This window comes from Eschrichtius robustus, chromosome 10, assembly GCF_028021215.1.
Source record: "Eschrichtius robustus isolate mEscRob2 chromosome 10, mEscRob2.pri, whole genome shotgun sequence".
Taxonomy (NCBI): domain Eukaryota; kingdom Metazoa; phylum Chordata; class Mammalia; order Artiodactyla; family Eschrichtiidae; genus Eschrichtius; species Eschrichtius robustus.
In genome coordinates this window covers 84,766,913-84,783,948 of record NC_090833.1, presented here as the reverse complement: position 1 = coordinate 84,783,948, position 17,036 = coordinate 84,766,913, and the positions used below count along the sequence as shown (strand labels likewise).

At 42.4% G+C, this 17,036-nt stretch overlaps 1 protein-coding gene across 2 annotated transcripts in view; it reads left to right on the top strand.

The window, feature by feature from the left end:
• Positions 1–17,036, top strand: part of GOLM1 (golgi membrane protein 1) — a 57,415-nt gene that overhangs the window by 31,391 nt on the left and 8,988 nt on the right. For both annotated transcript variants that reach the window (XM_068553405.1, XM_068553404.1), the window contains exons 4-7: positions 1,719–1,773; positions 4,658–4,760; positions 11,308–11,437; positions 16,347–16,506. In XM_068553405.1, coding sequence (XP_068409506.1) covers positions 1,719–1,773; positions 4,658–4,760; positions 11,308–11,437; positions 16,347–16,506 — 448 coding nt within the window. The remainder of the gene's footprint in view (positions 1–1,718; positions 1,774–4,657; positions 4,761–11,307; positions 11,438–16,346; positions 16,507–17,036) is intronic.

The following is a 17,036-nucleotide window of genomic DNA, read 5'->3' as shown; positions in this document are numbered from 1 at the left end:
TTGCCCATCTGTGACTGGCTTAGCATGATGTCCTTGAGGTTCACCAGTGTTGTAGCATGTGACATTCTTTCTTTTTAAAGGCCGTGTTCTATTCCATTGTATGTGTATGCCACATTTTCTTTATCCATTCATCCGTTGAGGGACACCTGGGTTGCTTCGATTCTTGACTAGTGCGGAATAGTGCTGCTGTGAACATGGGTGCAGATATCTCTTCAAGATCCTGCTTTGTGTTCTTTTGAATATATACCCCAGAGTGGGACCGCTGTGTCTTAGGGCGATCTTTCGCCTTTTTAACTGAATGTGTGCAAACCTTTTCTGAGAGTGGCAGGACCTGCGAGCTATGTGAATCTGATTCCCCCGCTGGCCCACGCAGAATATCCATAAACACTCTTCTTGATGATCTCTCCCCGAGAGATTAACTGTACAGATAGTATCACTGTGACTTCTTTCCTGTTGTGCCAGGAAGTGTTCCCCATGCTCAGACCTCCTGAAATAAACACCAGAATCATTTGGCCAGATTTCACTGCTAGGCACGCACCCCTAGAAACACCTTCCTCCAGAAAGCTCCATCCAGGACAAAGAGTGAGGGCCGGACGGAGAGGTCCGAGAGGAAACAGAGGCACAGAAGGGTGAGCGGCGTGGCTGTCATTGTCCTCCTTTACTCAGGAATGAGACAGCAGCCTGTCCCCAAGTTACGGCCAGCAGGTTGACAAACCGTGTTGATTATGACACAGTAAGAAACTTCCATGTTATGGCCCAGTACGCACCTCTGTGTGTGTGTCCAGAGAACATCACTTAACCTGTGTGACGCGTGCTGGTATTTAATGTTCTGGTCCCCTCTTCTTCAGGTGCTTGTTTGCTTTTGCACCGGGTACGGTCACAGGATCGTTGTCCTGCTGGGGTTCACATCCCGCTTTGGCAAGTACGCAGTAAGGAAGAGTTGCGTGTCTGGGGCAGGCCTGCCGGGCTCGGGCTTGGGCTCTGCCTGTTTGCTCTTGAGAAGGCCACGTGACCTTGAGTCTCTAAAGCCAGCTGTGCCTCAGTTTCCTGTCCCCTACAGTGGGATCATATTGTGCGCCCTCACACAGCTGGTGTGAAGAGTCATGGGGCCATGGATGCGGGGCGCCCAGAGCGGCACCTGGCCCCAGGTGGTGACTCCGTGCCCACCGGCTGCTGGTTAACACCTAACCCCACACTCTTCTTACTGTTTTTCACTGTTATACCGAGGCCTGTGTTGCTTCTTCCTCCTCGGTTGTCAGCATTCCCAGCTTTGTGTAACTAACTGGGGGTGACCTCTCCATCCTTTGAGCTCGCAGGGTCTGGAGAGAAGGAAGGACGTCAGAAGTTAAAATGGATCAGGAAGCTTCGCAGGCGGAGCGGTCGCTGAGCCCCCGTTTCTTTTCCCCATCAGCCAGGATGGAATTCAGTTTGGCTTCTGACTGAGACAGGACTGTACCTGGGCTCCCCCAGAGAAAGGCCGGAGTTGCTGCTTCAGCCAGCACGGAGCTGAAACAGGGCCGGGGGAGCCGCCCGCCCCTAGCTCGGGTTGCAGGCTGGTGCTGGGACATGGTGCTGCCCCTCCCCAGGCCGCAGAGGGCTCACAGCCCGGGGTGGGAGGGGGGCTGCTCCCCACCCTTTCTCCCACAGGTGCATCTTGTCAGGGCGCTTCTGAGTTGTCAGGCTGCCAGTGTCTCATTATGTGATTATCTTCCTTGCAGGCAGTTTTAGTGAATAACATCACCACAAGCGAGAGGCTCATCAGAACCTTGCAAGGTGAGTTCCACTCCCCCCAGACATCAGGCCTGTTAGGAAAAACCCACCTTTCCTCTGTCCTTTTCTAGGGTCTCTTAGTGAACTCTAATGATGGGTGGTATTACAAGTAATTGGGTACTCTTTACTCTTTTTGCCTAACTATGTTTCCTTAAAGAGCTTTTCCTTGTATAAGTTTACTGAATACATTGCAAGCTGTTATGTAGAGAATTCAGATTCTCATTTTGTGATACATTAAGACATATGTGTGTGTAATCTGTTTTATATATATATATATATATGTATATATATATATATTATGTATGCTCTCTTTTCATTAGGTCACCCTGAAATCAGATTTCCTTCATGAAATTTATATAAAAATTATCCAGCCTAGTTTAATTCCATTTCCTAGTTACTCTTATTCAGTTTGGCAGCCAGGGTTTTTCTCTGGGCCCTTCTGAAGCCGCCGGGGGAGCCAGGGATGGGGTGAAGCCCCTCTGTGAGGTGTGACCGGAGGGGTCACAGGGTCCAGTGCAGCCTTAGAACCTGGTGAAAGGAGCACTGGGGCCTCTGATCCCTGACCTGACCCTAGTCTCACCTTTGCCCCTAGTTAAACTCCATCAGCGCCCTCAGCCTCAGTTTCCACCTCTAAGGTGGGAAGGTCAGTCTAGAACTGGGCTGTCCAGAATTGTAGCCACAAGCCCCCTGTGGCCAGCGAACATTTGAAATGTGGCTCATGGGACAGAAGAACTGGATTTTTAATTTTTGTTTAATTTTCGGCAATTTAAATTTAAAACTGATACTTGACTCAGTTACTGGGAAACTTAAGTATCTTTGGGACAACTTGGGTATACCGCTATCCTTTTTAACTGTAAATTTTATGAAATCTAAATTCAGATCAAGAATTCCCAATTCCTGTTTAACATCTGAATTGAGATGTGCTTTAACTGTAAAATACACACCAGGTTTCAAAGACTTAGTATGAAAAAAAGAATATAAAATGTCTCATTCATAATTGTTTACATTAATTCTATGTTGCCATGGTAATATTTTGGATCTGTTGGGTTAAATGAAATATATTATTAAAATTAATTTCACCTGGTTTTATTTACTTTTTAAAAATGTGGTTGCTAGTAAATTTTAAGTGACCTGTGTGGCTTATAATATTATAGTTCTATTTGGCAGTGCTGGTCTAGAATTGTAGTTCCAGATCAGCTTCTAAGAATAATAATAGGGGAAACTCAGAGTTTCACTAAGTTTAAATGGGTTGCTTGACTGCCGGGGGCTTCTCAGAGCTGATGATCTGCTGGTCAGTCCTTAAGTAGGGCACAACAGCCTGCAGCCTTTGCTGTACTTAGTATTTTTAAACAGCTTTAATCAGGTGTAATTGACATACGGTAAACTACACATATTTAAATTGCACAATGTGACATAAGTTTTGACGTAAACGTACAGTTGAAGAAACCACCACAAAATCAACACAGTGAACATATCCATCACCCCAGGAAGTTTCTTTGTGCCCCTCGGTAATCCTCCCCAGGCCCCTCTGATCTGCTTTCCGTCCCTCTAGCTGAGTTAGTAATTTTTATAATTTTTGTATACATGGAATCAGATGGCATATACCCTTTTTCGTCTGGCTTCTTTCACACGGCATAATTATTTTGAAATTCATCCGTTCTGTTGTGGCTGCCGTAGTTCATTCCTTTTTATTGCTGAGTAGTATTCCATCGCCCCATGCTCGGTTTGATTATAGAATTTTTTTTTTAAGTTAGGTCGGTTGAAGTATAATTTACACACGATAAAGTTTACCCATTTGCAGTGTACCTTTCTGTGTGTTTTGACACGTGCCCCGTCCCCTGGATACCAGAGTCAAGACACAGCTCGTGTCCGACACTCCAGGAAGCCCCACCCACACCTGCCCTCACCTCAGCCTCGGGCACCCAGCGACCAGTTGTCCACCCCTGTAGTTTTGTCTTTTCGAGCGTGGCATATAAATGCGTGCTTTTGAGATGGACCCCTGTTGCTGTGTGTATCAGCAGTTCATCGAATCCTTCACTTTTATTTAATTTGATCCCCCCCCGCTCCTGCCCCCCAGAGAGCCTTGTAAGTCTAGGGTTGTGAGGACAGACCTTGGGGAAACTCAGGTGTCTGTCCAGGGCTGTGTTTCAGGCCCTCGTTGCTGCCCTCGACCCGTCCTGGTGTCCCCTTTGTGGCAGCTTTTCCTTCTACCCCCCAGCTTGGCTCTTGGTCAGTGAGCTGCTGCTTTTTTTCTACAGAGCTTTTCCGAGCCAAGTCATCAGGGCAGCAGTGATGTGGCTGATGGATTTCCTCAAAGAAAGCTGTTGTTTCCCAGATAGGAGGGTCAGGTGACTAAGTGCACATGGGGCCTCAGAGAATAACTGGCCTGTGACCAAAGGACAGGATGCTGGCAGGTAGCCTGGTAGCTGAGAACAGGGGGTTCAGCAGGAGTGGCTGCTTATCTGACTGGATGTCGAAATTAGTGTTTCACAGATTGAGGGATACGTCTTCTGGGGGCAGGAGACACAGTGGCGTGTGTGCCCTTGTGGGACAGTTCAGGGTTTATGATGTCTAGGAGGGAAATAGGTGGATAGAACCTCCTGGTGCACTGTAAGGGTTGCAGGTCAAAAAGGAGATTTAGGAGAGATGTGTGAAAAGGAATCAAGGTGCTGGTTCCCATAGGATTGCACATCTTCTGGGCCGCTTCCAGGGCTGGGGTGGGGAGGTTCCTGGGGAGGGGCCATGCTCTCATCCCTTCCTCTTTCCCCTCCTTATTCTGTTGGTGCCACGGCCCATTGTGTTCCCGTGGTGGGTTTTGGTGTGTCTGCTGTTGTCAGGATGGCCATGCCGGTGCCCTGTGTGATTTCGTGTCCTCCTCTCGGTTTAGACCAGTTGAAGGCCCTGCAGAAGAATTACGGCAGGCTGCAGCAGGATGTCCTTCAGTTTCAGAAGAACCAGACCAACCTGGAGAGGAAGTTCTCCTACGACCTGTAAGTGTGTCCACATCAAGTGTGCGCCCCTCGGGGGGCTGACGTGTTTAAAGCGGAGGGCCTTGGACGGGGTGCAGCATAATCTCCACTGGCCTTTTCTGTTATAGAGCATATAGGTCTCTGAGGAAAAGGTTCAGTCCTTTCTAGGAGTCATGTCCTTTAGACATACATAATGCATTTTATTTTTTAAGTGTCAGCAGTGCTTCGGAAAGCCCTGGAGAAGGGTTAGCCAGTGGGCTCCTCATACAAGAGGGCACAGGTCTCCTTAGCAAGAAATGACTTAACTCAATATACCTTAAATTATGTAACTGAGAACTCTGTGAAGCGCAGGTGTGCTGGTTAAATCAATAATCTAAAGCCTTTAAAAACGTGTTCCAAAAGTGCTCAGAAGTGACCTAAGTCAAACTCATAGACTAAAAGGAGTTTGGTATAATATTAATATAATTTATCACTGGGTGTTGGCATTGTGGGCATTTTGTTTTCTTGAGACTTTTAAGTGTCTTTCCAAATTTTTGCAGTGAGAATGGAGTACTTTTATTTTTTTTAGCTTTATTGAGGTATGATTGACAAATAATCATTGCATGTATTTAAGGCATAAAAACATGATGTTTTGATATACCTATACATTGTGAAATGATACCCCCAATCAAGCTAATTAACCATCCATAGTCTCCCATCTTTACCTTTTTTTGTGTCTATGGTGAGAACACTTGAGATCCACTCTCTTAGCAAATTGCAAGTATAAAACACATTATTATTAACTGTAGTCACCATGTTGTACATTAGATCTCTAGCATACGGTTAGGACAATCTGTTTTAAGCTGATGACTAGTCACATACAAAAACTCTACATATCAGAGTCCTTCTGTGGTCAAAACAAAACAATAAACTTTTTAAAAGTTTGGCTAAACCCATTAGTAAGATAGTAAAAACCAGTTTAGAGGGTAGCGAATAAAGTTGTAGTCTATGTATTTTTCTCCCCTTTTTTCTTCATAGAAACAGTATAACTCAAGCACAGGAACTTTGGGATTCTGAGACAACCAGCTGCCCTAACTCCACCCTCTTTTTTTCTTTGACTTACTTCTATTTAGTCCATGCCCAAGTTCATACAGAGTTTTTACGTAATTGCAGTTGCCATTAAATTTTTTAATCATTTTTTTACTTTCTTGCATTATGTGTATATAAAAATCCATTTTGTTTCAGAATATTAAATACTCCATAATGTGGAGGTACCAAATTCAATTCACCATTTCCCAGTTGGATATTTAGGTTAATTCTAAGGTTTGGTTATTATACATTGGCCTGACATCGATACATATAACTTTTAAAAGTTATTATTTTGGATTATTTCCTTCTAAAAAAGACTGGATTGTAGGTTTAGTGTGTCAGTTGGTATAAATCGCCAGATTGCCTTCTGAAAGGATTTTAGCCATCTGGTCAACAGCAGTGTTGGTGACCTCACACCCACTCATAAGGATTCTGATGTCCTTCCACTCACCATAATATCTTTCTGATCACTTTAAAACTAAATACTACTAAAACCAGGAAGCCTCAAATACATAAATATGCAAAGGACATGTGCAAACAATGCAAAGGAAATGTCATTAGAAAACATGCATATGGAACCTTCTTCCGCTAGGCCAGTGGCTCTCAGTGGGTGGCAGTTTTGCTACCAGGAGACCTTGGGCAATGTCCCAAGACATTTTTGGTTGTCAAAACTCAGAGGAGGTGTTACTGGCACATCGTGGGTAGAGGACAGAGATGCTGCTATGCCCTGCAAAGCACAGGGCTGCTCCCCCAACAGAGTGTTTATCTGGCCCCGGGCACCAACAGTGCCGAGTTGAGAAACCCTGAGTTAGGCTGGTAGTCACTGGAAAGCATTCAGACCAAAGTGAAGTGCTCCAGTCTTCTTATTCATCCTTGAAAGATACCTTAACACACATATTTCCCTTCCATTGATTGACATACAAGAAGCCGTTAATGGCCTCACTTGATAAATGCTGACCCAGAAGATTTTGACCTAGCTGGAAATCGGCCAGGGCCCAGTGACAAGGAGGGCAGCTCTGCTCCCATGTAGGAGTGTTCAGACAGGCAGTGAGCAGAATACTCAAGCCTGGTGGCCATGCGTGCAGGATGCACTCTTTTTCTCTTAGGAAGTTGATAGGTAAATTGAAAAAGCCGACTGACTGCATCTGTTTTACTAGTTGTGCCCAAAACCTTGTACCAGATATAGGATGCTTCCCATCCTATATCTAATGTTTATAAAATGTTGAAAGCTGGAATGAGTTAGGTTTTCTTAACTTTCTCTGGATTATAGACCCCTTTTTGAGAATTCGATGAAAGGTGTAGACTCCTTGTTAGCAATTTTGTAAATGGGTATATACACAAAGTTGCATGTTCAATTTGAGGGACCGCTGAAGCATACCTGCATGCCCTCTTCATTATGTTTCCTTAGGCTCCTCTTGGCTGCGACAGTTTCTCAAGCTTTACTTATTTTTTATGGTTTGGATTATTTTTTATTAGTTTTGAGGAGTACTGGTCAGGTATTTTGTAGAATGTCCTTCAGGGATTTATCAGATGTTTTTCTCGTGGTGAAACTGGGGCAACACATTTTTGAGAGGAAGGTCACAGAGGTGAAGTGCCATTCTCATGGCTTCACATCAAGGGTACGTGCTATCAGGATGACTTATCACTGTTGATCACCTGATTGAGGTAATGTTTATCAGGTTTTTTCACTATAAAGTTACTCTGTTTTTTTTCTCCCTTTATGCTCTAATCTTTGGAAGAAATTCACTATGCTTAGGCTACGCTTAAAGATTGGGAAGCTATGCTCCACTTCCCTAAGAATGGAGTGTCTACACAGATTATTTGGAATTTTCCTGCACAGGAGATTTGACTCTTCTTCTTATCTATCTGTCTAATTATTTATATCAGTACGGATTCATGAATATTTTGGGTTATAATCTAATACTATCTTATTGATTTTTTCTTTTGCTTACATTTTTCCAGCTTTTGCTGTTGGGAACTCTTTCAGTTGATTCCTTTATCCAATTGACATATCCCTGATATTGTGGGTTTGGCCCCCCGCCGCTTTTAAAATTACTTTTTGACACTCTGGCACCAAAAAATGCTCCAGACTCATTTTCATATATTTCCTGTCCCAGTCCTAGAATCAACCAATCAACCATTTCTCCAAGGAGCCCTTGTTCTTTTTATTGGAGAATGGTATTAGAAACCAAGATCTGGGGTACTAGGTGTGTTTGTTACTACTAGGGTGTCATTGCTGCTAGGCCCTCTCAGATGACAGAGCAAAGAGATATATGTGTGTGTATACTAACTTGTGTTATATATAGATACTGATTAATATTTCTATATGTATTCATCTCTATCTAAATTGTACTGCTGTCCCCAACTCTAATCCATTTACATTAACATAATAGTATGTAATTGGTTATGTTCTCAACCTGGGACGCTATTCAATTATTTTATCAATGTTTTGTGACTCAAAACATTTTTTAAAATTTATTTTCTTTCAGTTTTTTGGCTGCGTTGGTTCTTAGTTGCTGCATGTGGGATCTTCGTTGAGGCATGTGGGATCTTTCGTTGCAGCGTGGGCTCTTTGTTGTGGTGCGCAGGCTTCTCTGTAGTTGTGGCATGTGGATTTTCTCTCTCTAGTTGTGGCGCGTGGGCTTAGTTGCCCCGAGGCATGTGGGATCTTAGTTCCCTGACCAGGGATCGAACCTGCGTCCCCTGCATTGGAAGGTGGGTTCTTTACCACTGGATCACCAGGGAAGTCACTGTGACTCAAAACATTTTGAAACTGTCTGTGGCAAAGACCGGTCATTGCTTATCCAAATCCATTCATCTTTTTGCCCAGCAAAAATACTGGGCAAATTCCTTGCAGTTAGGTAAGGCCAAGTGACTAAGTTCTGGCCAGTGGGGAAAGGAAATCGTGGGGTGGGACTTACAGGAAGGCTTCTGAGAATAAGGACAGTCCACTGCACATCCCTTTGCTTTACCTTTTCTCCTCCCTCCTTCCTGCTGCCTGGGCTTCACACAAGATGGCTGGACCACTCGCAGCTATCCTGGATCATGAGGTAATCATGGGGATAGAAACCAGTGTTAGGATATTGAAACAGCAAGAGAAGCCTGAATTTTTGATGACTCAGAGCTGCCATACTAACCCTGGATTTCTTTTATGTGAGGAAAAAATAAACTGCTATTTTTTGGCCTTTTTGTTTCACCTAGCCAAACCTGATGCTAATGTATATACTTTTTGAAAATGCCTTTAAATATTGTTGTTTCTTAAACTGGATCATTTTCATCAATGCTCATCTATTACCCCCAAAAAAGACTTCTTAGGAAAGGCCATTTAGAATTGAGTCCTAAACAATAAGGAGTAGAGAAAGGAGATGAGGAGATGTTAGGAAAAGAGAACCTGGGGAGCCCAGAGTGATCTGGGCAAGGCAGATAGTATCATATGGTCATGGAGGGGAGTGAGTAAGAGTAGTATCTTGAGGAGGGGCGTGAAAGTGACTAGTTATGTGGACCTTGCTAGGAAAATCTTCTCTTTCACAGATTCTGATGACGTGAATGTTAGGTCTTTTGTAATAGTCACACAGGTCCATGAAGCTGTGTCCTTTCTCTTTCCCCAGTCTATTTTCTCTCTGTGTTTAGGTTGGGTAATGTCTATTGTTCTGTCTTCCAGTTCATTCTTTCCTTCTCTGAGTTTAAAAATTTTGGTTATTGCATTAAATTTCCATTTGGTTCTTCTTTATATCTTCCCTTTCTTTGCTAAAACTTGCTGTTTCTTTGCTGAGACTTTAGTTTTTCATTTCTGTCAAGCATGTTTTAATTACTCATTGAAACATTTTTCTGGTGGCTGCTTTAAAGTCTTTGTCAGATCATTTTAACTTCTCTGTCATGTTGATTTGGTATCTATTGATTGTCTCTTTTTGTTCAATTTAAGATCTTCCTGGTTCTTCATATGATGAATGATCTTTGATTGAAACCTCTGGGCAGTGGTGGTGAAAGCCCTGGCTCTTCATTGACGTCCTCTGACGCCACCACCTGGGGAGAGGGAGGGGGACCTCATTAGTGTCAGATGGGGATGGAAATGCAGGCTTCCCATGTAATCTCCAATGACACCACTGTGTTGTTCTAGATCCTAAGGTCCCTAGCCAGTCTGCCTTCGTCTCTCCATCTTTCAGAGTCTTCTTATGTTTGTTTTATTTATTTATTGTTTTAAATGTTTAATTCTCATGGCAGACAATGTTAGTCACCTACCCCACCCTACTTCCTCTTTCTTTTTTTTTTTTTGGCTGCACCGTACGGCATGTGGGATCTTAGATCCCAGACCAGGGACTGATCCTGCACCCCTTGCATTGGAAGTGCGGAGTCTTAACCACTGGACCGCCAGGGAAGTCCCTGTTTGTTTTAAATGTAATGTCCAGAGTCCTAGTTGTGCTTAGTGGAGGAAGAGTGAAAAATACATCTGTCCCATCTTCCCGGAGTAGAAGTCCAATTCAGATTGGACACTACCCAGAGGTAGCACAAACCCCACATGTTACGGGGCTCAGTCCCACAAGACTGCCCCTACTTTGGACGCTAGTCATAAGTTCTCGGTGGCCCCAGGCCACCTGTTCTTTTTGCCTGGGTAGCTACAAATTCAGGCCTTCCCCAACCCCCTCAGGAGCAGTAATTCTCTAGAACTCAGGAAAGTTCTAAACTTACAATTGCAGTTTTATTATAAAGGATACAACTCAGGAATAGCTAAATGGTAGAGACTCATAAGGCAAGGTCTGGGGTGGAGGTAGGGGGCAGGCAGGAACTTCTGTTGGCGTTGGGGTGCCACCTTTCTGGTTCACAGATATGTTCACCAAACAGGAAGCTCGCCAAGCCTCAGAGTCCAGGGTGTTTATCTGAGGTTTTATTACATAGGCATGACCAACTGAGTCATTGGCCACGTGTTTGATCTCAGTCTCTAGTCTCTCCCTGCTTCCTGAAAAATGAGGCTGTAAGTTCCAACCCTCTAATCATATGGTTGGTTCCCCTGGCCACCAGCCCCCATCCTAAAGCTATGTTGGCTCCTCCCAGTAAGTCAACTCATTAGCATGAACTCAGGTATGGTCTGCAGGGGCCCATTATGTATAACAGAAGACACTGCTGTTACTCAGGAAATTCCAAGTGTTTTAGGAGCTCTGTGCAATAGTTGGGGACAAAGACCACCTTTTTTTTTTTTTTTTTTATTATGCCACAGATTATATTTTAAAAATTTGTTTTTTTCTAACCAGTGAAGTTCACTTATTTTACAATGTGACATATTTTTTTGTAACTTTCAATTAACTCCAGTTTTCTTGTCATTTAATAACTGAAAACACATTTGTTGCCCTGCCCGTGTCTTCTTCAGATAAAGTGCGGGAAGCAGGAAAGAGACGAGCTGTGTCTCACTGGGAAGTGGATTTCACTGTCACAGCAGGGGCAGACTTGCTGTATAGACGCATCTCTAAATAGCTGTCCTTTCATTTGCTTGCTTTCACCTTCACAGGAACCAGTGCATCAGTCAGATGAAAGAGGTGAAGGAGCAGTGTGAAGAGCGAATAGAAGAAGTCACCAAAAAGGGAAATGAGGCTGTAGCTTCCAGAGACCTGAGTGAACAAAAGGACCAAAGCCAGCAGGTAATCCTGGCTTTTTTCTGCCGAGGATCTCCCAGAGGTCTTCCTACCCTCTCTTCAGGCATTTTCTTCCTTCATCTGCTCTCTGACTTGCTCTAGTTCCCTGACACACAACAGCCTGGTCCCGGGATGCAGGGTCTCTGGCCGAGCATGCTGGCCTCCAGACCTGGTCCCTGTGCTCCGGGCCATAAGGCGATTGCTTCATTTAAAGCTCACAGCCACCCTGGGAGAGAGTTGTTGTTGTTGTTTGCTTGTTTGGAGGGCTCTGAGGCCCATGGAGGCGGTTAGAAACTGTCCCAAGGTCACAGTACCCGGTCAGTGATGGAGCTGATCAGAGCCCGTGTTATCAGGCTGCTTCTTGTGAAAGCACAGCCCATGAAAATGCTGCTCACAGCCTTCGGGGGATCTTGGTTTGTTTTAAATGCAGCACTTTTATTGAGATATAATTCACGTACCATATAGTTCACCTATATAATATTTATAATTCAGTGGGTTTTAGTATATTCACAAAGTTGTGCAGTCATCATCACAGTCGATTTTAGAACATTTTCATTACCCCAAAAGAAATCCCATACCCATTAGCTCACTCCCCTTTTACCCCCAGTCTCTGGAGCCTGAGACAACCTCTGATCTATTTTCTCTGCAGATTTGCCTTATCTGGATATTTCCTATCAATGGAATCATGCTGGTTTTCACATAGCATAATGCTTTCAGGATTCATCCGTGTTGTAGCATGTATGAGTACTTCCTTTTTATGGATGAATAATATTCCATTGTATGACTGTACCACATTTTGTTTATTCATTTGTCAGTTGATGGGCATTTGGGTTATTTCCACTTCTTGGCTACTGTGAACAATGCTGCTGTGAACATTCATGCACACACATTTTTGTGTGAACGTAAGCTTTCATTTCTCTTAGGTATACTGTATACTTAGGAGTAACATTGCTGGGTCGTATGGTAACTCAACTCTCCTTAAGGTATTGAGAAACTGCCATACTGTTTCTGAAAGTGATCATACTCTTTTACATTCCTACCAGCAGTTTATGAGGGTACCAGTTTCTCTACATCCTTGCCAACTCTTGTTATTATCTGTCTTTTTCACTATAACCATCCTAGTAGGTGTGCAGTGGTATCTCATTGTGGTTTTGATTTGCATTTCCCTAATAACTGATGATTTTGAGCATCTTTTCATATGCTGTATTGGCTGTTGGTATATCCTCTTTGGAGAAATGTCTGTTTGTATCCTTTGTCCATTTTGAAATTGAGTTATTTTTATTATTTAGTTGTAAGAGTTTTTTATATATTCATATAAAGATATTGGATATATGATTTGCACATATTTTTTCCCATTCTTTGAGTTGTCTTTTCACTTTCTTGATAGTGTTCATTGAAGCACAAAAAAGTTTTTAATTTTCATTATGTCTAGTTTATTTTTTCTTTTGTTGCTTGTTCTATTGGTATCATGTCTAAAACTGCTTTGCCTAATCCAGCATCCTGAGGATTTACACCTGTATTTTCTTCTGAGACTTTTATAGTCGTTAGTATTTAGTTCTTACATTTAGTCCTATGATTTATTTTGAGTTAATTTAATTTTTGTGTATGGTGTGAGCTAATGGTCCAACTTTATTATTTTGCATGTGGATATCCAGTTGTCTCAACACCATTTGTTGAAAAAAAAAAATTCTTTTCCCCACTGAGTTGCCTTGGCATCCTTGTCAAAAAATCAGTTTACTGTAAATATGAGGGTTTATTTTTAGACTCTCGGTTCTGTTCCATTGATCTCTTTTTCTGTCCTTATGTCCATACTACATAGTCTTGATTACTGTATCTTTGTAGTAAGCTTTGAAATCAGCAGCTTTGACTGCTCCAACTTTGTTCTTCCTTTTCAAGATTATTTTGGCTATTCTGCACTGGTTGACTTTCTGTATGAATTTTTGGATCCGCTTGTCAATGTCTTCAGCAAAGCCAAGTGGGATTCTGACAGAGATTACATTCAGTCTGTACGTCAGTTTGGGAAATGTTGCCATCTTAAGAACATCCAGTCTTCTGTTGTGTGAATGTGGGATGTCTTTCCACTTAAGTCCTTTAAAAGTCTTTTTCAATAATATTTTGTAATTTGCAGAAGTCTTGCACTTCTTTTGTTCAATTTATTTCTAAGTATTTTTGATGCTATTATAAATGGAATTGTTTTCTTAATTTCATTTTCAAACTGCTTATTGCTAGTGTGTAGAAATAAAATTCATTTTTTATATTGATCTTGTATCTTTCAACCTTGCTGAACTTGTTTATTAGTTTGAATAGTATTTTTTTTTAATTCCTTAGGATTTTCTGTATTAAGATTATATCATCTAAAAATAGTTTTACATCTTCCTTTCCGATCTGGATGCCTTTTATTTCTTTTTATTGCTTAATATCCCTGGCTAGAACCTCCAGTATAATGTTAAATAGAAGTGGTGAGGATAGACGTCTTTGCCTTGTTCTTGATCACAGAGGGAAAGCATTAAGTCTTTCACCATTAAGTCTGATGTTAGCTGTGCAGGCATACCTCATTTTATTGTGCTTCACAGATATTTGTGTTTTTTTACAAATTGAAGGATTGTGGTAACCCTGTGTTGAGCAAATAATATTGGCTCCATTTTTTCCAGTTTGCTCACTTCATGTCTCTGTGTCACATTTTGGTAATTCTCACAATATTTCAAACTTTTTCATTATTACATTTGTTACAGTTATCTGTGATCAGGGGTCTTTGATGTTACTACTGTAATTGTTTTGGCATTCTTTAAGCAATAAAGTATTTTTTAATTAAGGTAGTACATTTTTTGGACATAATGCTATTGCATACTTAATAGACTACAGTATAGTGTAAACATAACTTTTATATGCACTGGGAAACCAGAAAATTGGCGTTACTTGCTTTATTGCGATATTCACTTTATTGCAGTGGTCTGGAACCAAACCTGCGCTGTCTTCAAGGTATGCCTATATATTTTTCATAGATGCACATTATCAAGTTGAGGTAGTTCCCCTCTGTTCTTAATTTGTTGAGTGTTTTTATCAAGAAGAGCTGTTGGATTTTGCCAGTGTTTTTTCTGCATTGAGATGACCATGTGTTTTTGTCCTTTATTCTATTGACATGGTATTACATTAATTGATTTTTAGATGTTAAACTAACCTTGCATTGCTGGGAGAAATCCTACTTGGCCATGGTGTATAATCCTTTTGTATGTTGCTTGATTTGATTTGCTAGTATTTTGTTGATGATTTGGGGGTCTATATTCATATTAGGTCTATAGTTTTATTTTCTTGTAATGTCTTTCTCTGGCTTTGGTATCAGGGTAATTACTGGGCTCGTAGAATGAGTTGGGAAGTATTCCTTCCTCTTCTCTTTTCTGGAAGAGTTTGTGAAGATTTAGAATTAAATGTTTGGTAGAATTCACCAGTGAAGCCATCTGGAACTGGGCTTTTGGGGGGCAGGGATTTTTAAATTACTACTTCAGTCTCTTGTTATAAGTCTGCTCAGATTTTCTACTTCTTCTTGAATCAGTTTTGGTAGTGTGTGTCTTCCTAGGAACTTGTCTGTTTCAGCTAAGTTATCAAACTTGTTGGCAAACAATTGTTCTTAGTATTTCCTTATAATAAAACTTTTTTATTTGCCTAAGGTTGGTAGTGTTATCCTCTTTCATTTTTGATTGATTTTTTTTAAAAATATTTTTTGTTGTTAAGTATTTTTAATTTTTCATTTATTTATTTTATTTATTTATTTATGGCTGTGTTGGGTCTTCGTTTCTGTGCGAGGGACCTCTCTAGTTGCGGCAAGCGGGGGCCACTCTTCATCGCGGTGCGCGGGCCTCTCACTATCGCGGCCTCTCTTGTTGCGGAGCACAGGCTCCAGACGCGCAGGCTCAGCAATTTTGGCTCACGGGCCCAGTTGCTCCGCGGCATGTGGGATCCTCCCAGACCAGGGCTTGAACCCGTGTCCCCTGCATTGGCAGGCAGACTCTCAACCACTGCGCCACAAGGGAAGCCCTTGAGTTTTTTTAATTCTCAGTTCATCTAGCTAAAGCATTGTCAATTTTTTTCATCTTTCAAAGAACTAACTTTTGGTTTCATTGATTTTCTTTATTTTCTTTTCCATATGTCATTAATTCCTGATCTAATCTTTATTATGTCCTTCCTTGCTTTAGGTTTAGTTTGCTCTCTTTTTTCAAGTATCTTAAGGTGAGAGATTAGGTTATTAATTTGAGGTCTATCTTTTTTCTTGAGATAGGCCTGTAAATGTCCCTCTTAGTACTGCTTTAACTGCCTTCCAGAAGTTTGATGTGTTGTGTTTTTAATTTTTCTCAAGGTATTTTCTAATTTTCCTTGTGATTTCTTTGGCCCATGGGTTATTTAGGAGTGTGTTATCTAATTGCCACATATTTGTGAATTTCTCAAAAAATTTCATTCCTGTTATTGATTTATAATTTCATTCCATTGTGACCGGAGACCATACATTGTATGATTTCAACATTTAAAATCTGTTGAGGTTTGTTTTGTGTCCTGGCATCTGTCTGTCCTGGAGAATAGTCAGTGTGCACTTGAGAAGAATGTGTATTTTGCTCTAGTTGGGTTGGGTGCTCTGTAGATGTCTGTTCAGGTGGTTTGTCATGTTGTTCAAGTCTTCTCTTTCCTTATTGATCTTCTGCTTACTTGTTAATACATTATTAAAAGGTTTCTCTGGGAGATGTGGACCCAGCCTCAGATCTTCTGCTTTATGCCAGGTGGTAGGGCATGACCGGGGTAGAGTATGGCATTTCTCAGGGTTTCCATGTTCTTATTCATCAGAAGGACGTAGTGGTCCATTGCATTGCTCAGCGTTGTTGAAGGTTTATGGTCATGGAGCCCCTGGCTGCCTGTGGTCCTGTTTCAGCTCCGAGCCCCCAGTGAGCCCCAGCCCAGGCCGCAGGAAGCAAGCCTGCTCCAGGCAGAGGTGCCACAAGCAAGAGGGAACATGCCCAGCAACAGTGAGCCCCAGACACCAGTCCCCAGTTCTGAGGCGGCTTTGGATTTGAAGAAACAAGGCGAGAAAGGTAAGTGAAGCTTGGCAATGACATGTTTTAAGCCCTCTTCAGGGTCCCGTGCCAATAGAAAGCATAGCAGCGGGTCATGCCCTCCACTCCACACAAATACACAGGGCAGAGTGTGCTGCTGGCGGCCGGTGGGGACTCGGTAACGGGGCTGCAGGTGGCAGGTGAGTGTCTCTCTGGCACCTGGACTTGGGGCCACGGGCTTTTTCTCTGCCTTGCTGATGTCTCACATTGTAAACTAAGTGCCTAGTTCTTTGGCAGCTCTGTAAAGGAAGGTCCAGGCAGAGCCTTTATTCAGGACAGTGGTGGGACTGTGGGATTAAGGGGACGTGGCTGAGTCCTAGGCAGCTGTCGTTGGCTCCCAAGCACTCGTCTTAAACAGGACGATCAAATAACCTCAGCAGTGCAGCCTCCTCCACTTGCAGGGTGTCTCTGTGAGCCAGATAACTTAGTCTGAATTTTTTTTCTAAGCCATTTCCTCTTCCTGGTGGTTCTGAAGATGAGCTGCGGGCATAGAGAGGCCTGGAGTCTGC